This window comes from Camelus dromedarius, chromosome 14 (assembly GCF_036321535.1).
Source record: "Camelus dromedarius isolate mCamDro1 chromosome 14, mCamDro1.pat, whole genome shotgun sequence".
Lineage (NCBI taxonomy): Eukaryota > Metazoa > Chordata > Mammalia > Artiodactyla > Camelidae > Camelus > Camelus dromedarius.
Genome location: NC_087449.1, coordinates 25,538,391 through 25,558,987, shown reverse-complemented (window position 1 = coordinate 25,558,987; position 20,597 = coordinate 25,538,391). Strand labels below are relative to the sequence as shown.

At 34.4% G+C, this 20,597-nt stretch overlaps 1 protein-coding gene across 6 annotated transcripts in view; it reads right to left on the bottom strand.

The window, feature by feature from the left end:
• The window catches only part of TM2D1 (TM2 domain containing 1), a 73,000-nt gene that overhangs the window by 40,044 nt on the left and 12,359 nt on the right, over nt 1-20,597 (bottom strand). For all 6 annotated transcript variants that reach the window (XR_004140821.2, XR_010383806.1, XR_010383807.1 and 3 more), the window contains exons 4-5: nt 10,886-10,977; nt 3,174-3,247 (exon numbers count right to left, since the gene is read on the bottom strand). Coding sequence is in view for 2 of the 6 variants with exons in the window: in XM_064493519.1 (XP_064349589.1) it covers nt 3,174-3,247; nt 10,886-10,977 (166 nt within the window). In the remaining 4 variants the exon portion in view is untranslated. The remainder of the gene's footprint in view (nt 1-3,173; nt 3,248-10,885; nt 10,978-20,597) is intronic.

Below are 20,597 nucleotides of genomic sequence, written 5' to 3'. Positions count from 1 at the left end.
GACCCTACAAAATTTAGAACTTTAAAGCCCTAAAGAAAAAATTTTGTAAAAACTACCATTTTTAGCCTCTCGTCTTCCCTATAACTGGCACAAAGCCACACTTTTCACATACTGCATTCAGTTTAAATCAGCAAAAATTTTAAGAGCATACTCTATGTTATGTATGATAAGTATACTATTGTGATATAGATTAATAAAAATCGTTTTTTCCTCAAGAAATTTATATATGAAAAGTCAAACCTAGTGTGTAAAAGTTAAAAAAAAATACAAAAACAGCATATAACGTAGTGCTAAAATGAATTACATAGATTAAATGCCAAACTAATGAGATTATTTGATAAATTTACTTATAAAATTCATATATGTCTTAGAGATTTATACTGCTTTTGTGAATTTTTTTGCTTATATAGTTATTAGTCCTTTAAGAAAATTCACTCTGCAATGTTAATAGGAATGAAAATAAAAGCAATTTCTTCCACAATGGGTAGAATTTTTTTTAATTGTCACGAAGAACCTTGACATGATACTTCCTTCTAACAAGGCTCTACATTCCAATTCATAGTTATTTCCATTTTCTGTCTACCCATTTTCATCTTTCTCAGTTGTGGCTGTCTTGTCTCCACTTAACAGAAGAAATTTCCTTTCTCTTTTGTTTGGTGGAGTACACATCAGTGGTTTTGGTATAATTAAAAATGTCCTGATTGTGTGAGAAAGGAAGTCTAAATGAAATCAAAATAGTCTCAACCTTTTCTGATAAAAAACCAAATTATCTAATCTATCCTTTATGATGTATGTAAATATATACAAGTACAAAAAAATGAGTGTTTTGAAATCTTCAGACCAGCCTTATGAATAACTAAATGTACAGCAGTTACATATAATAGTTACCTATAATTGAAAGACTATTTGCTATACATGTATTGCTGATTTAGATTTTGCTGAATGCACAAAAGAACTGTGAATGCACAAAAGAATGCACAAACAATACATAACACATATGTATTGTTTCATATCATTCATTCACACAATGCTATTTGCATATTTTTTAAGAACAAAAAACAGAAGAAACTTCAAAAGTTTATTAACAAATATATAAACTCATGAAAGTATTTTCAGTAAATACAACAACACGGAAAGCTTACTTTAGTAATATGTGCACTATACCTTATATTGTTTTAGTTCAAAGATGAAATAAGTAGACCTAATTTTTTAAACAGGATTTTCCTGGATTTTTGTTATAAACACTGGGAAGTAAATTATGTTTTTATAGGTCTTGAGTTCATGCACAATATGTTTCTGGGATCACAGCCCAAGAGAAAAACACTGTGATTCACTGGGGAATAATATATAATGGCAAAAAGAAACGAAATCAGGGATGTAGAGAATGAGGAAGGAAAGAAGAATAAACAAAAAGATGTAAAAGCTTTATTAGAAATTGAAAAAATACATTCAAGACAAAAAAATTAACATAGTTTATGACATTTATAGTTTAAAGTTATTTGATTTGCTGAAAATACAATTCTCTAAAACTAATGTAGCCAACGTCACATGTTAAGTATATTAAATGACATGCAGAATAAGGTTACACATCATATTTAGCTACTTTAAAAAAGTGATTTATTTATCCCCCAATCTGAAGCAATCTAAAGTGACCATCCCTTTCAAAATGTCTTATTTAGGGAAATACATTGCAGAAATTCAAACTCTAATTCTACCTCAACAATTTCTTAATGCAATAGTCTCGATTCTGGATCTTTAAGAACTATCAGTTCTGAAAAGTTTTTAGGTATACATGTACCAGAAAACAATGGCTGAATCAAATAAGCTTTATAATTTGATATAAATAAAGCTACAAAGGAAAGTACTGGTATCACCAAAGAAAGAACCTTGTGTGAAATATTAACTAAATGATTGGGTTTAAAAGATACCAAATTCTGTATATCTTGAGGAATCCCAATGATACATCAAATTCCTTGGATCCTCATTTAAAGTGAGAAACCCATTTCCAAGCATATGTGCACAACTACCTTAGCCTCTTCATGCCTGCTTGCCTGTCCCACAGTCAGAGAAGGCAGGATATTTGGTTAGGCATATGTTTATGAATAAAGACAGGAAAATTTCAACTTTAAAACCAAATATTTTCCTTGTTTAATTCTGGTACCTTATTGGTCCATATGTTGCCTCCTCCTCACAGTATGCTACCCAAAATCTCCTAGATTTTGACTTTCTTTTAAAGCATAAGGATAAATCAAGCAGACAGAATTAAGGAGTGAAAATGCTGTATGAGAAAGAAGAGCAAAACTGATGATGATTTAAATACACACTGACACACTTGCTGAAGACATTAGGTCCTCCTTAAATGCATACTGAAATGCTGTCTTGTGACATTTGTTGTGATAGATTCATCTTCTCTAATTTAAGAATCCTCATGAGCTAACCACAACCAGTTCAGTATAATTTAATAGAAAACATCTGGTGGCACTACTAAATGCTTAAGGAGAGGATGTCACAAACCGCTGCAGCAGAAGAAAATGAGGCTAACACAGAGAGGCAGAGAAGAACAGCAGGAGAGTCCATCATTTAATTACATAGATTTGGTCTTGCCTGAGACCAGCCCCGCTCCTAGATTTTCCACAGAGCGCCCAGACATTCCTTTCTTCTTTTTGGCTTAAGCTAGTTGGATTTCACTTTCTATAATTTGAATACCAGTATAGAGTCCAGTGCAAAAAAAACTTGTTTCTGCCTCCCTATGTTCATATGTAAATATCAGATTCCCATCAGTATCCCATTATAGTAACTGACAATGTGGCTGTATCAGGAAAAGCGTAAGTTTGAGAAATAACCTCAATCCCTCTTAGAGATTCACAGGACAAATTATAAAGCTTCTGAGAAGTCCTCCAGTAAAAAAATATCTATATTCAGTTGAACTCACATTTACAAATCATAACTGAGCACAGAATCCTTTTCCATGAAGTTCTCATGTCTTTTTAGAACTACTCTTTGGGAAATGCTACTTGAAAACATGGCCGCGATCCCTTAGATCTAGTATTTTAAGAAAAACTGAAAAGCATTCCTAACTTCTTTCTAACATAGTTAAAATATACCAGGAGAAGACCACAGAACTTGAATTTGAATATAGAAGTAGTTCATCATCTAGATTGAAACTAACTTACCTGCATTGAAATAAGAATGAAATCAATTAGGCTCCCAATTCCACAAAACCCTACAGTGCAAAACTTTAACAAACCTAGAAAAGAAGGTAAAGTCATTTACAATCTGGAAAGTCTTATAAATATTAACAAATATTTTCCCAATAAACCATTATATATACTACAAACTCTTTATTTCAAGGATATAAAATAAATACTTAAAAAAATCAAATCTTCACCTGAAAATATGAGAAAAGTTTAAAGGGCCCTCTATATCTAGAAAAGCCACAAAAAATTTATTAATTCACTTAACAAATAAATAATAAGAACTGAAATAAAAACTCAATGTAACGCTACAAAACTTCTTAAAAGAAAAGGCCTAAGAAAATAAATCTTTAAATCTCAGTACACCAGAGTTACGGAGCATCTTTTAATCCTAAAATCCTTACTTATTTATTTAGATTTGATACATTATGAACCCAAATTTTAATATATATTTATATTAGAAAGTTCAAATACATATTGTCAAAGCACAGAAAACATAATCAGGAAAACACTGATTTTACAGTTAAACTGCAAAATTCTATTAGTAACTCAGTTATCTTGAATTTATCCTATACTTTTTCCCCTAAGGATATTATGTTTATTATTAGCTCTATAATCAAAATCAACAATTCTGTGAAAGATATACACCTCTTTCCTTGGTTCCAACCTTAGAGCTAAAGTATTAAAATAGGGAGTAAATGCAAGTGAAATATGATAAAAGAGCATAGAATCTAGGACATAGACAACGATGCAACACAAAAACACGATGATGAAATTAAAAGAGACAGATTGGGGGTAGGGGTGGGATGAATAATCTCTCTTCTGTATTTAAACCTGAGTTCCTTTCCAGGCATCCCATTTGAGATAGAAAAATGGCATAAAACAAGACTCTTCGTGAAAGGGTAGTTCTAAGCAACAACTACAAATAGATGCCAACTAAAATTGTAAGACTGGATGAGATCACTTCTTGCATACATTTGGAAATACACAAATAAGACTGAAAGGTGTACGTATATTTGATTATTCCCCCTCCCCCTTATAAGTATTGTATATAGAGTAGACCATGCTGTAAGTCTGAGATAACACATACTGGAAATAATTTTTAAACTATTAAAATATAGAGATTATATAAAATTATGCTTTTAATTTTCTTCAAAACACTTATTACCTACCTAATATTTGCATTTGTTTACTATCTGTCTCATGGAAGCCCTGTTAGGGGAGGGTCTTTTATCTGTCTTGTTCACATCTGTGTCCTTAGTACCTACAACATAGCCTGGCACAAGGTAGATGCTTAACATTTGTTGAATGAACAGATTGATTTTCTCAGCTTTTCTGTTTCCTAAAGACTCCTAACTTTTTATCCACTATCTTATATAACTCCTTTAATTATTTGTTTCTTTAGTAGTTGCATTTTATTATAGTTGCCAAAGGAACTTTATCCATTCACTCAGTATATGCATTATATATTCATTCACTCACTCACTGCATTTCTAAAATGAATCCCTCTTCACAGAGCATTTTGGAAATACCAGTTTCTCTTCCTTAATTTGTTTCTAAAAAGAATATTAAGAATGGTCCAAAAAAAGTTTGTCTTTAATTAACTGCTACTCTATGAAGAAAATGTAACCACGTCAGAGCTTTGCCCTTGTCATGCCCTCTTTCAGTGGTGTTCTTCCTGGAGCTCTGCTCATCTCAGGCTACTTCAGAGAAGTCTTCCTAATCTGACCGTCTAAACAGCCTCAGCACTATTACAACATCTCCCCTGTTTATTTCCTTCATGGTGCTGATTAGAAGTCACTCACTGGTTTGTTCATTCATTCTGTCTTCCTGTGCCAAGTAAAATTCCTAAAGGCAGGGTTCTTACCTGTTTTATTGAAGTCAATTCCTTGAATACTACATGACAGACAGTAAGAGTTTGATAAATATTTGTTGTATGACTATCAAAAAACTAGAAACAATCTAAATGTCTAACAAGGAGAAATTCTCTCAAGAAATTAAGGTGCATCTAACACATTTACCAGTAGGATAAAATTCTATGCAGCCATTTAATTAATTAATTTAATTAGTTTAATTTCTTAATTTTTAGAGGTACTGGGGACTGAACCCAAGACCTTGTGTATGCTAAGCATGCGCTCTACCACTGAGCTATACCCTCCTCCCGCTATGCAGCTATTTTAAAACAATGATATAGAAGTATATTTATTGGTAAAGTAAAGTGATAATACTCAAAACAAATATAATGAGTCCATTAAAATCTAGATATTCTGCTGCTGAACCCCTTCTGTACAGGTGCGTCAGAAGAATAAACATGAGAGGTTCCTGTTTAGATTAAATACTAGATAAGGAGAATGCTATGTGTTTGGAACTATGGTAAATGTTACCTACTCCTGGAGTAACACGTTTAAGAAACTATGGAACAGATCCAAGATGCTATTTAAGCATTTAAGGAATCTACAAACTAATCTATGATAGAAAGGTGAGTGCTTGCTTGGGAAAGAGTAAGACAAGGAGGGCTGAGAATCAGGGATTACAAATGGGCATGAAAAAACTTGGGGGACTGACAGATATAGTCATTATTTTGATTATGGTGATTATTTCACAGTGTATATATGTGTAAGTTATCAAGCTGTACATTTTAAATATGTGCACTTTAATATATGTCATTTATACCTCAATAAAGCTGTTTTAAAAAATAAGAAATAAGTTGACTGTTTAAAGAAAACAGACTTGAAAGTTTAAAATCACTACGGTGATTTATGCCCCATCTCACCCGAAACCTGTGACATTAACTATGACCCATCAATTTGTACAAATTTAAGACAAAGGATGACTTCCTAATAAAGTTGCTGATAATGCTATCCTAAACTTGTTTTAGCTTTTCAAATATAAAAATACTTTATGAAAATAAGACAGGAAGGACACTAAGGATTAAAAAAGATAATGAAACTAAGTAAAAACTGAGAATAATAGTACAGAGCACGTGGCAAACATGATAAATGTAGACCAGCTACTTCTACTGTTTCTACTATTACAATTATCATTGAGACATTTTGACAGCAAAAATCCACATTATTTATAGTAGCATCATCTAACCTAGTTTCATCTCTTGCAAATTCTCCCTGTCTGTATTACAGCCAAACTACCAAAAGTTCTCTTCCAATGCACTGTGCTCTCATATCTCTCCCATCCACCTCTGCATTTATATGTTCTCTGCCTTGCCTCCTTCTCTGCCCCCCAAGTATCATCTAGCTAACCATTTTAAAACTTCTGGAAAATCTTCTCTAATGCCCCTGGATGAACCTAATACCATTCCTAGATGCTCCCCAGCACCCTGCCCTTAACTTTCAGCAGAGCACATATCCCACGGCATGATTTATTATATGTTTATTTGTCTGTCTTTCCCTATCCGTTCCACTAGCAACTTGAAGGCATGGCTGTGTCATTCTTGTGCCTAGTCAATGTGAATACTGAAGGAACAAACTATATCAACAGTAAATTATCTTATTAAACCATGCTCTTACAGATTTCATTATTTTGAGCACCAATACCAGTTTTTAAAAGATGGGATGGGTATTTGTGAACTACCAGAAGTAGACTGAATTTTTTTGTCCAAATAAAAAAGTAAATAAGGCCTATACAAAGAGACCTAACAACTTATCTTACTGTGGAAAGAAATACTATATTTAGAGTTTAAAGATTGTTTTCACATTCCAAATAAAAGTACTTCTAATCAAGAAGGATCCATTTTTATCCTGAATCATTAGTATTATAGATACAGTCCTCCAAAAAGATTATGCAGTCAGATGACATTAACAGAGCTCATGTTTTGAGTGTACTTTATTTATACTTTAGTAACTTACACTTCACATTTAAAGAACACAAATTTAATAAAAGGATTTATTTGGGTATAAAATAAAAAGACCAGAGATTAATTTTTGGTATTTTAAAAAAATTTTTGGTAGTTTTAATTTTATTACAGGTTGAGCCATGCAGATATTCTGTGCACATAACTGTTTCACAGAATGAAGATTATTTCATACTGAAGTTGCCGTTTGCTAAACCACAAGCATTCTATGATTTGGTAATTAGTTATCACTATTCTTTTTGTGTCTATACCTATAAAAGAGAGCTTTCAACTCTTAGAAAAGTATAACCTACAAATCCCTTTATTTGTCCTATGATCTGTGGATAGTTTACACCAGTCCAAACTAGTAACTTCAAACATAATCAGAAAAAAAGGGAATGATATAACCAAAGATTTTTAAGTTTGGGGCTTAAAAACATACAACACCTTGCTATTCTCATAATAAGAAAATATTTACACTTAAATGGAATATCACCATGATGAGAGTTATCTCTCCTGTTAACTGCTCCAAAAGAGCTATTATCTTTGAGAATCCATAATCTTTTAATGTTACAGATGGGCAAAACAAAATATGCCAGTTATTGCATATTAAAAAAAAAATCACAGATGTTAACACAGTTAAAAACAGAAAAATGGAATATAAGGAAAATAAGGCTTCACTGTGAAGAAAGGCTTCCAGCTAAACCAGCACTGATGTGAGAATAAATAAATTAAAGGGAATAAAACTATATATAAACTAATAGTTGTAGGCTAGAAAGGAATTTGAAATAAATACAAAGAAATTTTTTCTTAAAGGAATGTTTACATTTTATCTTTTAATTCAATTTTGCCCTCCTCAAATTTCCCTTGTTTAATCCTGAAGTAAAATTCATATAATGAACTTTCACATTCAACACTAAATTACTTTAAAAGAGTAAGTTTCATATCTGTATGATTTACATTATGTTCTTATAAAATTCCAATGATCATAAACAGTATTAAGTATTTTAAAAAGCAAATAATACTACCACTGCTTTTCATAACCATGAAGAAAGATTAAAGATTATATGAAAAGTGCTTAAAGATGATGAATGTGACATGCCCACTTAGCTCCTTATATGCATATTGTATGGTTTTCAGCTGTGCTGTGCAAAGGTATGTTGCACTAACAAATGACATGAAAGTTACATGGTTACTCTCACTTCAAGACCCTACTAAAAGACAGTAAAGGGATTTTTAAAGTTATAAACCCAACAGAATAAGGAGAACAGAAGATAAGAATGGCAACAAAAATTCAGAAGCTGTAAAGCAGATGAATGAGAAGTGACAGACTTAACAATCTTGAGAAAACTATATCTTAAGCCAACAGTCAAAAAATTTGTTGAATTAATCAACATCCAAAGGTTGTCGTGATAATAAAGTCAGTTAAAGATTTTTTTAAAAAAGAAAATTTACAACATAAAATCAATGCTAAAAATTACATTTGCAAATTTATAGAATCTCAGCCTCAAAATGAACCTAATAATTGACTGGAGTAGCAGTGGCCAGAGACCCGGGTCTCCTGGCAGAGAACTAACAGTCACTAACTAGAGCCACCACACAGAGCTTTATATGGAGCTTCATTACATTGAGTTTTATTTTGCAGGAAAAAAAAAATCACAATATATACATGCCAACACATTGCTATGTGCTGCAGTAAGTCAAAAGCATTAACTTAACACCGTATGACATTATAGCTCGTCCAACACATCACAGAAAGCTAAAAGTCACTCATTAAGCCAAATATTTAAAATATATCTACTATTCAAAATCATCATAGAATAAACTATTCAAAGAAACAGTTTTCTTCCTTCCCTTCAATTCTGTTAAAAACTTTTTAAAAGTTAGGAATCATTTTATTTTTCATAATGAACCTAGTTTCTCCATCCGACCATCCATCCTTCTACTCATCCATCATCTAAAAAAAAAGTTAGACTAAAAGATTTTTATTCTGGCAACTCAGAGGCCTTCTATGCACATTATGTGGTTTTCAGGTGTGCTGTGAAAAGGTTACGCTGCATTAACAAATAGCATGAAAGTTACACGATTACTCATGCCAGGACTACTGCATCTATCTCTTTTTAGCTTCCTCTGCCACCACTTTCTCTGTTCTAAGCCATTTCCCATAATTTCGTTGGTATCCTCCTCCTGAAATATAAATCTGACCACAACACTCCTCTGCTTAAAAAAATTTATGGCTACTGATGTTTGAAAGGTAAAGTTCAAACTCCATAACAAGACATTCAAAGCCTTTTATATCTCTGACCACAGGCTACCTCTGCAATCACTTTTCATCTCTTGCTGCCTTTCTTCCTACACAGTAGGCTAAATTATCCACCACTCTTCCAACACACACACATGCTCTTTCACACTCTGTGCCTTTGCACATGCTATTCCCTGTAATGCCCTAAATCTCTAATCTGTGCGTCCCTAACAACCTAGTTCAAATGTCACTTCCTCTAAAAAGTCTTCCTTCACATCCTAAGGCTGACTAAGTCAGTCCCTTTTCTGTACTCTCATAGCACTTCATTATGGTTCTGCAATAGTGCTGTAAAGTAAACTGGCCTACCGACACAAGTATTTCTTATTTATTTTCTTCTAACAAATGTGAACTGTGATCAATCTTCATCATTATTTCCAAAGTACTCTGTTACTTACTTAACAGGTAGTAAGTGTTGAATAAATGTTTGTTAACTGAAAAAAAAATTCACGTCTATAGTATTTTGAACTTTGACTTCCATTTATGAGCTTACAACCCTGAGCTCCAGGTATGGCTAACAAGAAATATGCTTCCCACCAACCCCACAGCGATGACTCCTCTTTGATCGCTGGTGGGTAGCAACATGGAAAGAATAAGATTAGCTGTGCTAGCTAGAAAGCAGAGCATTCAGAAACTTTAAATTTGCTCAGCGAAGGAAGGGCTAATGTAAAAGCAAAGTACTACAGTAAATAAAGCATGATCTCTTGAGCTAGAAAATTTAGGTTCAAACTCAGGTCACTAGCTGAGTGTCCTTGGGCAAATCTCTTAATCTCGTGACAATTTCCCTATCCATAAAGCAAGGGTGATAACAACAAATATGTCACAGTATAAAGCAAGGCCTCCAGAGTCCGTAAATCCCTTAACCTCTCTGCTGACAATTTCCCTACCTGTTATAGAAGATTTAAACAGGATGATAAACTCAAAGAGTTGTAAGGCTTAAATAAGGGCAGGCATGTGAAAGTATTATTCAAACAAGTTATCACCAAATGTAAATAGTTTTCATAAGCATTAGTAACTATGGTAAATGTAAAGATTACAGCTAGGAGGAAGGTATGGGGAGGGATGCTAAGGGTAGAAATCACTTCCCACACCAGCTCATGCTGGTTGCTGAAGTTTCAAACTCTCCTTCTCCTGAAAGAAGTAGTTTCCATTCCCAAGGAAATGCTGATAGAGGTTCAGGTAGAAGGCAGATACTTTTTGGAAGAGTAGGGAGGGACATGCATTTATACATAAAACATTTATTGAACATCCACTATGTGCCCAGCACTAGCAATGACAGCTCAAGTCCACAGTCCTAAGTAAGTGACAGACAACACTGTTCAGTGTGTATTTTCATAAAGATGAAGATACAGAAAAGTCAGTATTTCTTATCCAAGTTGACCACAGAGCTAACTGCTACCTCCATACTCAAAGAAGAATCCTAAGTATTCAATTCTAGCTATATTGTAATTATTAATAGTATGCAGAGATTTAATCTATAAGAATAGGTACATTTACCTACAAGTTGCATAAGAATTTTCTTTTTTTTTAATGAAGAATACTCACCCAGGGCAGGGTATCCAAGGTAAAATCGATCTGCTCCCAACCATCCAAGAAAAAGAGACAGTGCAACTGCCACTTTGTACGAATAGCCATTTCTGCACAGAATTAGAACCTGAATGTTACATTTGTATATTTCCAACATGCAAATACTTTAGAAAATGACACTGTTAATTATTACTATTTGTTAATTGGTTCATTCATTTAATTAATGCTTTCTGGGTGGTTACTGGGTGCCAAGGCATTATTTTAGGCTATTAGAATATATTAATGAACAAAAGAGACAAAGATCTTTGCCCCTAAAGAGCTTACAATCTAGTGGCAGCAAGCAATAAACATATTCAAAAAGTAAATCATATATTATGTTAGAAAGTCATAAATGCTATGAAAAAAAGAAGTGTATAGTGAATCCAGAATGCCAGGGGGTACAGACAAGGGTCATTTAAGCAGGGTGATAAGAGTAAGCTCCATTGAGAAGGTGGTATTTGAGCAAAGACCTAAGGGAGGGAAGTGACTTAGCCAGCTCTGCCTCTGAAGGAAGTGTCCCAGGCAAAAGAAACTGCTGTTGCAAAGGCAGCACAGCTGACATGTCTGAGGTCTATCAAGGAGGCCAGTGCAGCAGGAGTGGAGTGAGAGAAGGCAAAGGACAGTATGACTCGAGGACAGAGAGGTAACAGGGGCAAGGAGGGCAGATCACACAGGGCCTTGAATATCATGGTAAGTAAAAACTGTGTCTTTTACTCTTAGAGATAGTGAAGCTAATGCAGGTAAACAGAGGTGTGATGTGATCTGCTTTAGATTTTAAAATATCAGTCTAGCTGCTGTGCTGAAAACAGAATGAAGGGGAGTATTTGTAAGCTATTGTTACAATAATGTATAATGTTACAATAATGTATAACAGTGTCCCCAAACTCAGTGGCTTATAACAATAAGCAATTATTCTTACACCTGTAAATTGAGGTTGGCTGTGGCTTAGCTGATCTAAGCTGGGGTTAGTGAGGAAATGCTGCTTCAGGCTGAAATCTGTCAGAGTTTGCATCCAGGCTGAGGATATAGTTCAAATCAGTTCCACTTAAGTTTTTCTAGGGTCAAGGCTGAGGTGCAGCATTTACCTGGGACAAGTTCTTCTCAGGACATATCACCAAAGTACAAGATGAAAGTTAAACCCCACAAGTACACTTAAGTCTCTGCCTGTTTCATACCTGCTAACATTACAAAGGCCAAATCAAATCAAATGATCAAGCCCCAAATCAACAGAGTGGGAAATATACATTACCCAGTTAACAGGACTGAGAGGCATGAATTAGCTGAACAAATTCAATCACTGGGACAAAGGAGTTCAAAGGCTACTGTACTAATCCACATGAGAATTAATAACTTAACCTGGAGTAACAGCAAAGGAAACAGTGAGAAGTGATCAGATTTTGAATATATTCTGAAGTATAACCAACTGGATTTCCTGATGCATTAGATTCAGGGTATGGAAAAAAAAAAGAGTTAGGGTAATGCTAGAGATGTTATCCTAAGCAATTAGAGGGATGAAATGAGCATTAACTGAGTTGAAGAAGGCTGAGCAGGAACTAGACCTTGGAAGGATGATCAGGGTATCAGTTTGGGACACACGAGTTTGAGATATTTATCAGACCCCAAAGAGAGTTGTCTAAAAGGCAGCTAGATTTCCTAGTGTGGAGTCAGGGAGGCAAGTCTGGCTGGAGATGTGAATTAGGGAGTAACCATACAGGAGGAATGTAAAACCGTGAGACAGCCATGGGATTACAGACAGACAAAAGAGGAGATTCACAGAATGAGCCCTGAGATACTCTAACATTAAGAGGTCAAAAAGAGAAGAAACCAGAAAGGAGCTAACAGTGAGGAAGAAGCAAAACCTGAAGTGTGGAATCATGGAAGTCAACTAAAGACAGTGTATTAAGGAGAATAGTGTGATCAACTGGGCCAAATGTGACTGATGAGTGACATAAGAATGCCTGAGAATTTACCACTAACTTTAACCAATAGGAGATCATTAATGACGTCAGCAAGAGCAATTCTAGTAATGTGGTGAGAGCAAAAGACAGAACAGAGCAGGCTTAAGAATGACTGGAAGGGCCACAGCTGTGCCTGTGACTCAGCCCCCAACCCCCTGCCCATAGCACCCACAAACCTGCCTTCCCCCCGTCCTTCCCCTGTCCCCACCACTCGGCAGTGCCCACAACTCTGGCAACTCCACATGTGGCAGAGGAGCCTACCATCCCTGTGTCTCCGGTAGTGATGCCAGCAACAACAGCAACACCAGTAGCATCAAGGCACCAGTGATCCAAAAGAACAAGCAGCAATGATGAGGGCACTGGCGACACCTCTGGCAGAAGTAGTGGAGGGTGGAAAGTGCAAATTCTCAAATACAGCCAGACAGCTCAGGTAAGAGAAATCAAGCTATAACTTGCGCTATAGCACCACCTACTGAAGAGCAAAAAAAAAAAAGGACCAACCTGTTGAACTGTTAGAATCAAAGTAAATAAAGCTTTATGTAAATAAGAAAGATATTTGCTACTTCAAATGCACCAGCAGAGGAACAACTTATCAAGCACTATGAAAAACCGTAAGAACACATTATCACAAAAAGAAAATGACAATTCTCCAGAAACCAAACTTAAAGTCACAGAAGATTGTGGTCTAACTGACAGAGAATTCAAAATAGCTATCAGGAAGAAACTCAATGAGCTGTAAGAAAACTCAGAAAGACAGTTCAATAAGCTGAGGAATAAAATCAATGAACAGAAGGAATACTTTATCAAAGAGATTGAAACTCCAAAAAAAGAATCAAACAGAAATTATAGAGCTGAAGAACTCAATGAGATAAAGAATGCATTAGAAAGCACTGGAAGTAGAACTTGAAAAATGAGAAGAAAGGCATTAGAAAGCAATGAAAATTGAGCAGACCATATGGAAGAGAGAATTAGTGATCTCAAAGACAGAAATTGAGAAATGATTCTGGTAAAAGAGGAGAGAACTAAGATTTTTTTTTTAATGAGGAAACTCTACAAGAACTAATGACTCCATTAGAAAAGGCAACATAAGGACAATGGGTATCCCAGAAGGAGAAGTGAGGTTAGAAGGGTGCAGAGAGCTTATTGAAAGAAATAGCTGAAACTTCCCAGATCTAAGAAAGCAACTAGATATATGTCCATGAAGCTAATAGAACATCTAATTATTTCAACACAGAAGACCTTCTCCAAGACAAATTATATTAAAACTGTCAAAAGTCAATGACAAAGAAATAGTTTTAAAGGTGGCAAGGGAAAAAGAAGATAATATCCTACAAACGTACCCCTATTAGGCAATCAGCAGATTTCTCAGCAAAAACTCTACATGTCAGGAGAGAATGTAATGACAAACTCATAATACTGAAAGATAAAAACTGTCAGCCAAGGATACTCTTGGCAAAGTACCATTCAGATATAAAGGAAAAATGAAGGCATTCCCAGACAAACAAAAGTTGAGCGAGTTTATCACCACTAGCAATGCCTTACAAGAAATGTTGAAATAAGCTCTTCTACTTGAAATGAAAAATGAAAAGGTAAAAGTACGCAAAACTGAGTAAAGTAATAGGTTCAGAAAATTGCCACTGTATAACAGAATAGGTTGTTAAATAATTAGTTATAGCATGAAGTTTAAAGGGGAAGAAAGCATTAAAAATAACTATAGCTACAAAAACTTAGTAACAAACTCACAACATTTTGTATTAAGATACATATTTATGACAACAAAAACATAAAGAGGGAGAGGAAAAGGATGGAACCTGTATAGGCATATGAGGATAAGATGCTACCAGCAAAAAAGGACTACTTTATCTTTAAGATGTTTATACAAACCTCATGATAACCACAAAACAAAAATATGTACAGAGACATGAAACATGAAAACAGAAGACTGAAAAAAAATCATAGAAAACCACCAAACTAAAATGGCAGACAGAAACACAAGAAATAGAAGGAACTATAGAACAACCAGAAAAAATAAATAAAATGGCAGTACCAAGTCTTCATACATCAATAATCACACTAAATGTAAATGGACTGAATTCACCAATCAAAAGACAGAATGACTGGATGGATTACAAAATAAGACCTAACTATATGCTGCCTCCAGGAGATTCTTCTCAGTTGTAAGATACTCACAGGCTCAAAGTAAACGGATGGAAAATGATACTCCAAGCAAATGGCAGCCAAAAGAAAGGAGATGTAGCCATATTCAAATCACACAAAACAGATTTCAAACCAAAAAAGGTAACAAGAGACAAAGATGGATATTAGATACTAATGATAAAGGTGACACTCCATCAAGAAACATAACATTTATTAATATAAATGTACCTAACAAAGGAGCACCAAAATATATAAAGTATTATCAACAGATCTAAAGAGTAGGAGATTTTAACACCCTATGTACATCAATGGTTAGATCATCCAGACAGAAAGAGAACAAGGAATAGATGGCTTTAAATGAAACGTCAGACCAATAGACTGAATAGATATATACAACGTTCCATCCAAAGTCTGCAGAATACACATACTTCTCAAGTGCATATGGAATGTTATCACAAATAGACCATATACTCGGACACAAAACAAGCCTCAATAAATTTATTAGGTATCTTCCGAAAACAGTGGTATGAAACTAGAAATCAACTACAAGAAGAACGCTGGAAAAATCACAAACATGGAGATTAAACAACATGCTACTGAACAACTACTGGGTCAATGAAAAAAAATCAAAGGAGAAATCTTAAAAATATCTGGAAACAAATGAAAATGAAAATAAGACATACCAAAAATTATGAGACACAGCAAAAGTAATACTATGTGAACAGTTTATTACAGAAATACAGGTCTATCTCAAGAAATAAGAAAAACCATAAATAATCTAATCATAGACCTAAAGGGATTAAAAAAGGAGAACAAATGAAGCCCAAAGGCAGTAGAAGGAAAGAAATAATAAAAATAAGAGTGAAAATAAACAGAGACTGAAATGATGAGAGAAAAGATCAATGAAAAGTTCTTTGGTTCTTTGAAAAGATAAACAAAATTGACAAACCTTTAGCTAGACTCACTGCAAAATAAAGGGGGGGGGGTTCAGATAAATAAAATCAGAAACAAAAGAAATTACAATGGATACCAAAGAAATACAAAGGATTACAAGTGACATCTATGAATAGCTGTATGCCAACAAATTGGACAACTCAGAAGAAATAGATAAATTTGTGAATGATACAACTTTCCAAGACTGAATCATTAAGAAACAGAAAATCTGAATAGACTGATCAGTAATAATAATAAAAAAAAAACCTCTCCCAAAAAACAAAAGTTCAGGACCAGATGGCTTCACTGGTGAATTCTACCAAACATTCAAAGACTTAATACCTAACTTTCTCAACTTCTTCCAAAAAAATTGAAGAGGAGAGAACACTTCCTAACTCATTTTACAAGACCAACATTATTCTGATACCAAAACCAGACAAGGACCACAAAAAAAATTACAAGCCAATATCTGATGAACACAGATGCAAAAATCTGCAACAAAATATTAGCAAACTAAACACAATAATACATTAAAAGGATTATACACCATGATCAAGTGGAATTTATTTCAGGGATGCAAGGATAACTCAATATCTGTAAATCAGTGTGATACAACATATTAACAAAATGAGTAAAAATAACATGATCATCTTACTAGATGCAGAAAAGCATTTGACAAGACTCTACATCCATTTATGATAAACACTTTCAATAAAATGAAAACAGAAGAATGTACCTCTACATAATAAAGGCAGTATATGAGGAGGAACACACAGCTACCATTATATTCAACAGTGAAACACTAAACAAGACAAGGATATCCACTCTTGCCACTCTTATTCAACATAATAACCAGAGCAACTGGGCAAGAAAAAGAAATAAAAGACATCTAAATTGGCAAGGAAGAAGTAACACTGTCAGTATTTGTCGATGACATAATTTTATACACAGAAAAACTTACAGATGCCACAAAAAAACTATTAGAATTAATAAATACAGTCAAACTGCAGGATACAAAATCAATACACAAAAATCTGTTATATGTCTATACACTAAAAACAGATAGAAAGATAAATTAAGAAAACAATCCCATTACAACTGCAACAAAAAGAATGAAATACCTAGGAATAAATGTAATCGAGGAGGTAAACACCTGTACATTGAAAACTATAAGACATTATTGAAAGAAACTGAAGAAGATATAAAGAAATGTAAAAATAACCCATGCTCATGAATCGGAAGAATTAACACTGTTAAAATATACATATTACCTAAAGCAATCAAGAGATTCAATGCAATCTTTATCATACAACTTAACAACAAAAAACAAACAACCTGATTGAAAAATGAGTAGAGGATAGGAAAACACATTTTTCCATTTAAGACATACAGATGGCCAACAGGCACTTGAAGAGATATTCAACATCACAATCATCAGAGAAATGCAAATTAAAACCACAATGAGGTATCACCTCACACACATTAGAAAGGCTATTATCATAAAGACAAGAAAAAACAAGATGTTGGGGAGGATGTGGAGAAAAGGGAATCCTTATACATTGTTCATGGGAATGTAATCTGGAGCAGCCACTATGAAAAACAGTATGGAGATTCCTCAAAAATTAAGAATAGAACTACCATATGATCTAGCTATTCCACTTCTAGGTATTTATTCAAAGAACAAGAAAACACTAATTTAAAAAGATATATGCACCCCAATGTTCACTGCAGCATTATTTACAATAGCCAAGATATGGAAACAACCTAAGTGCCCACCAATGAATGAATAGATAAAGAAGGTGTGTTATATATACACAAGAATACTACTCAGCCACTAAAAAAAAAAAAAAAAAAAAAAGGACTCTTGCCATCCGTGACAACAAGGATAGACCTTAAGGATATTATGCTAAGTGAAATAAGTCAGATGGAGAAAGACAAATACCATATGATTTCACTCATATGTGGAATAAAAAACCTCAAAAACCCAAAATAAAACCAAACACATAGAAACAGAACAGACTGGTGGTCATCAGAGGTGAAGGGGGTGGGAGGTGGGTGAAATGGGTAAAGGGGGTCAATTGTATGGTGATGGATGGAAAGTAGACTTTGATGGTAAGCACTCTGTAGTGTATACAGCAGCTGAATTATACTGTTGTACACATGAAACTTATATAATGTTACAAACTAATGTTAACTTCAGTTTTTTTAAAAAGGCTGGAAGAAAAAACTTCAAGAAAAGAAATATTAGATAACTCAAGGAGTTGCTGCAAAGAGGAGTAAAAAAATAGAGGTAGCTGAAGTTATTTTAAAGTCAAATCTGCTCATGTCAGTCTCCTGCTTACAATCCTGTTTTCTGAATTGCACCACAATCAGGACATCTTCAGGGAGTTGGTAAACAGCCCAGAGATCCTGTTTATGCATCTAATGTTACAAAGATGTCAGATTTTAAACTGAGGGCAGAGGTGTCCCCATTTACATTAGAATAGGGCACCAGACTAGAAGTAGAGAAATAAATTGGGAGGTTTTGTAGAAACTCAAGCTATAACCTACTGAGCAGTAGCAGTAGGAGGGAAAAGGGAACAAAATTGGGAAATATTAAGAAGGCAGAAGCAGCCAGACTAAGGGAATGATTTGAAGAAAAAGATGACAGATTCAGTTTAGGACCTTTGTATAAAGATGGTGAGAGAAACAAAGAGGTAGATGAATGAAAAAGAGAAAAGGAATCTTTGGGGATATCAAGATTTAAGGAAGAAGGAAAGGAACTGGAATCAAAGGAAACAGAAGTGTGTTTTATACTAGAAGTCAAGGAAAGAAAGTATTTTAAGGGAATGCCAAATGCTGTAGAAGGATTAAGATGTGCACTATAAATATCCATTTGATATAGCAACAAAGATCGCTGGTGAATTTCAGCATGGCCAAAAGCCATACTGCATTATACTGGAAAATTCATAAAAGATAAATATTATAGAAACAAGCCTCTCAAAAAGCTTGGCTGGGAAGGGGAATGAAATTAGAAAACCAATTATCTATATAAGTAAATCACCGTAAAGAATAATCTGAAAACCGGTGGTGTAGCAGAGATTTGTCTAAGTGTTCACCAAATCATTTTTCTTTTTCTCATGGACATACAGCTAAACTACAGGCATACCTTGTTTTAGTGTGCTTTGCTTTATTGCACTTCGCAGATCCTGCACTTTTTACAAATTGAAGGTTTGTGGCAACTCTGCATCGAGCAAGTCTACTGGCGCCATTTTTCCAACAGCATTATTTTTTTATATACTACATATAGTGTACACATAATTTTTATATGCACTGGGAAACCAAAGTATCTGTGACTTGCTTTATTGTGCTGGTCTGGAACAAAACCTGCAGTATCTCTGAGGTATGCCTGTGTGTATTCTAGCTCACCTTACACGTAAGTGTAGCCAAAACTGAGTTTTGGCCAATGGAATGAGGATAAAAGTGATATATACCATTTCTACGTCTGGCCCATAAAACATTCCTACATGGATTCCCTCTTCTCTTTCCCATCTGCTAGCTGAATGGAAAGGATTTGAAGGACTAGAGGAAGCAAACCCACAAGATGAAAAGAACCAGGCCCCTGCGTGACTGCATGGAGAAGCCATTACTTCCTTTACCCCATCCAGACCTCCAAGCCAACACAAATCGGACTATGACGTGGGTGAGAAATAACATTTACTGTGTTAAGCCGCTGAAATTCTAAAGACATTTGTTACAGGAGTTAGGCTGCTCCAACTAATATAGGTGGCCAGTATAAAAAAGTGTGTGACTTGGTAACCAATCAGACATAATTACTACACTTCAGTTGCTGAAGAATGTATTATAGAATGGCTATGTCTGCAATATTGAGATGGAGTTTAAATCAAGTATCAGTATTATATAAGTTTGAAAAAGAATATGCTAACAGAAGGAAAATATGTAAACTGGAAAAGGGACACTCAATGACTAAGAATTTGTCTATGAGTCTTTATTCAGTCGCCGACCAGCAGCTGGCTATTTGGTAAGCATGTACTGAATATTCTGATAAAGGAAAGTGATATATCAGGTTATTTTAATTTTGTGATTTATCATTAAAATTATCCATCAATCTAACTCCCCGTGTTCTGATTCAATGCTCATTAAGCAAGTTCTATTTTGGAATTGTAGACTTAACTACAAGAGGGGAATACATTGGCCAATAGACTTGGAGCATCTGGTTTCCTTGATAGTTATATTTCTTATCATAATTGGCATCAATGTCTTGTGAGCATGATTAGTTCAGCTCAGTTGCCCTGAGCCTAATCCACTTAGAGACACTAAAAGAAAAATTGGAGTTAACTTGGAAATTAAGTGGCAGACCATTGTGGTATTACCATTACAGGTAATATGAACCTCCAGGGTTCCAATCTAAGTGGTTAGCTGTTCTTACCTGTATTACAACCTATGATATCTTGGATGAGCACTTAATACATTATTTGTTATTTGGAGATCAATCTATAAATTCAAAAACTGACTAAACCGTATCTAAGTACTTTGGAAATAATTCCTTTTAACAATTTTTACTTTTACTTTACTAATGAGAAATCTTGGAACCCAAGAAGCTTAAAGTGATTGGATTACACAGCAAGACAGAATCTAAAGCT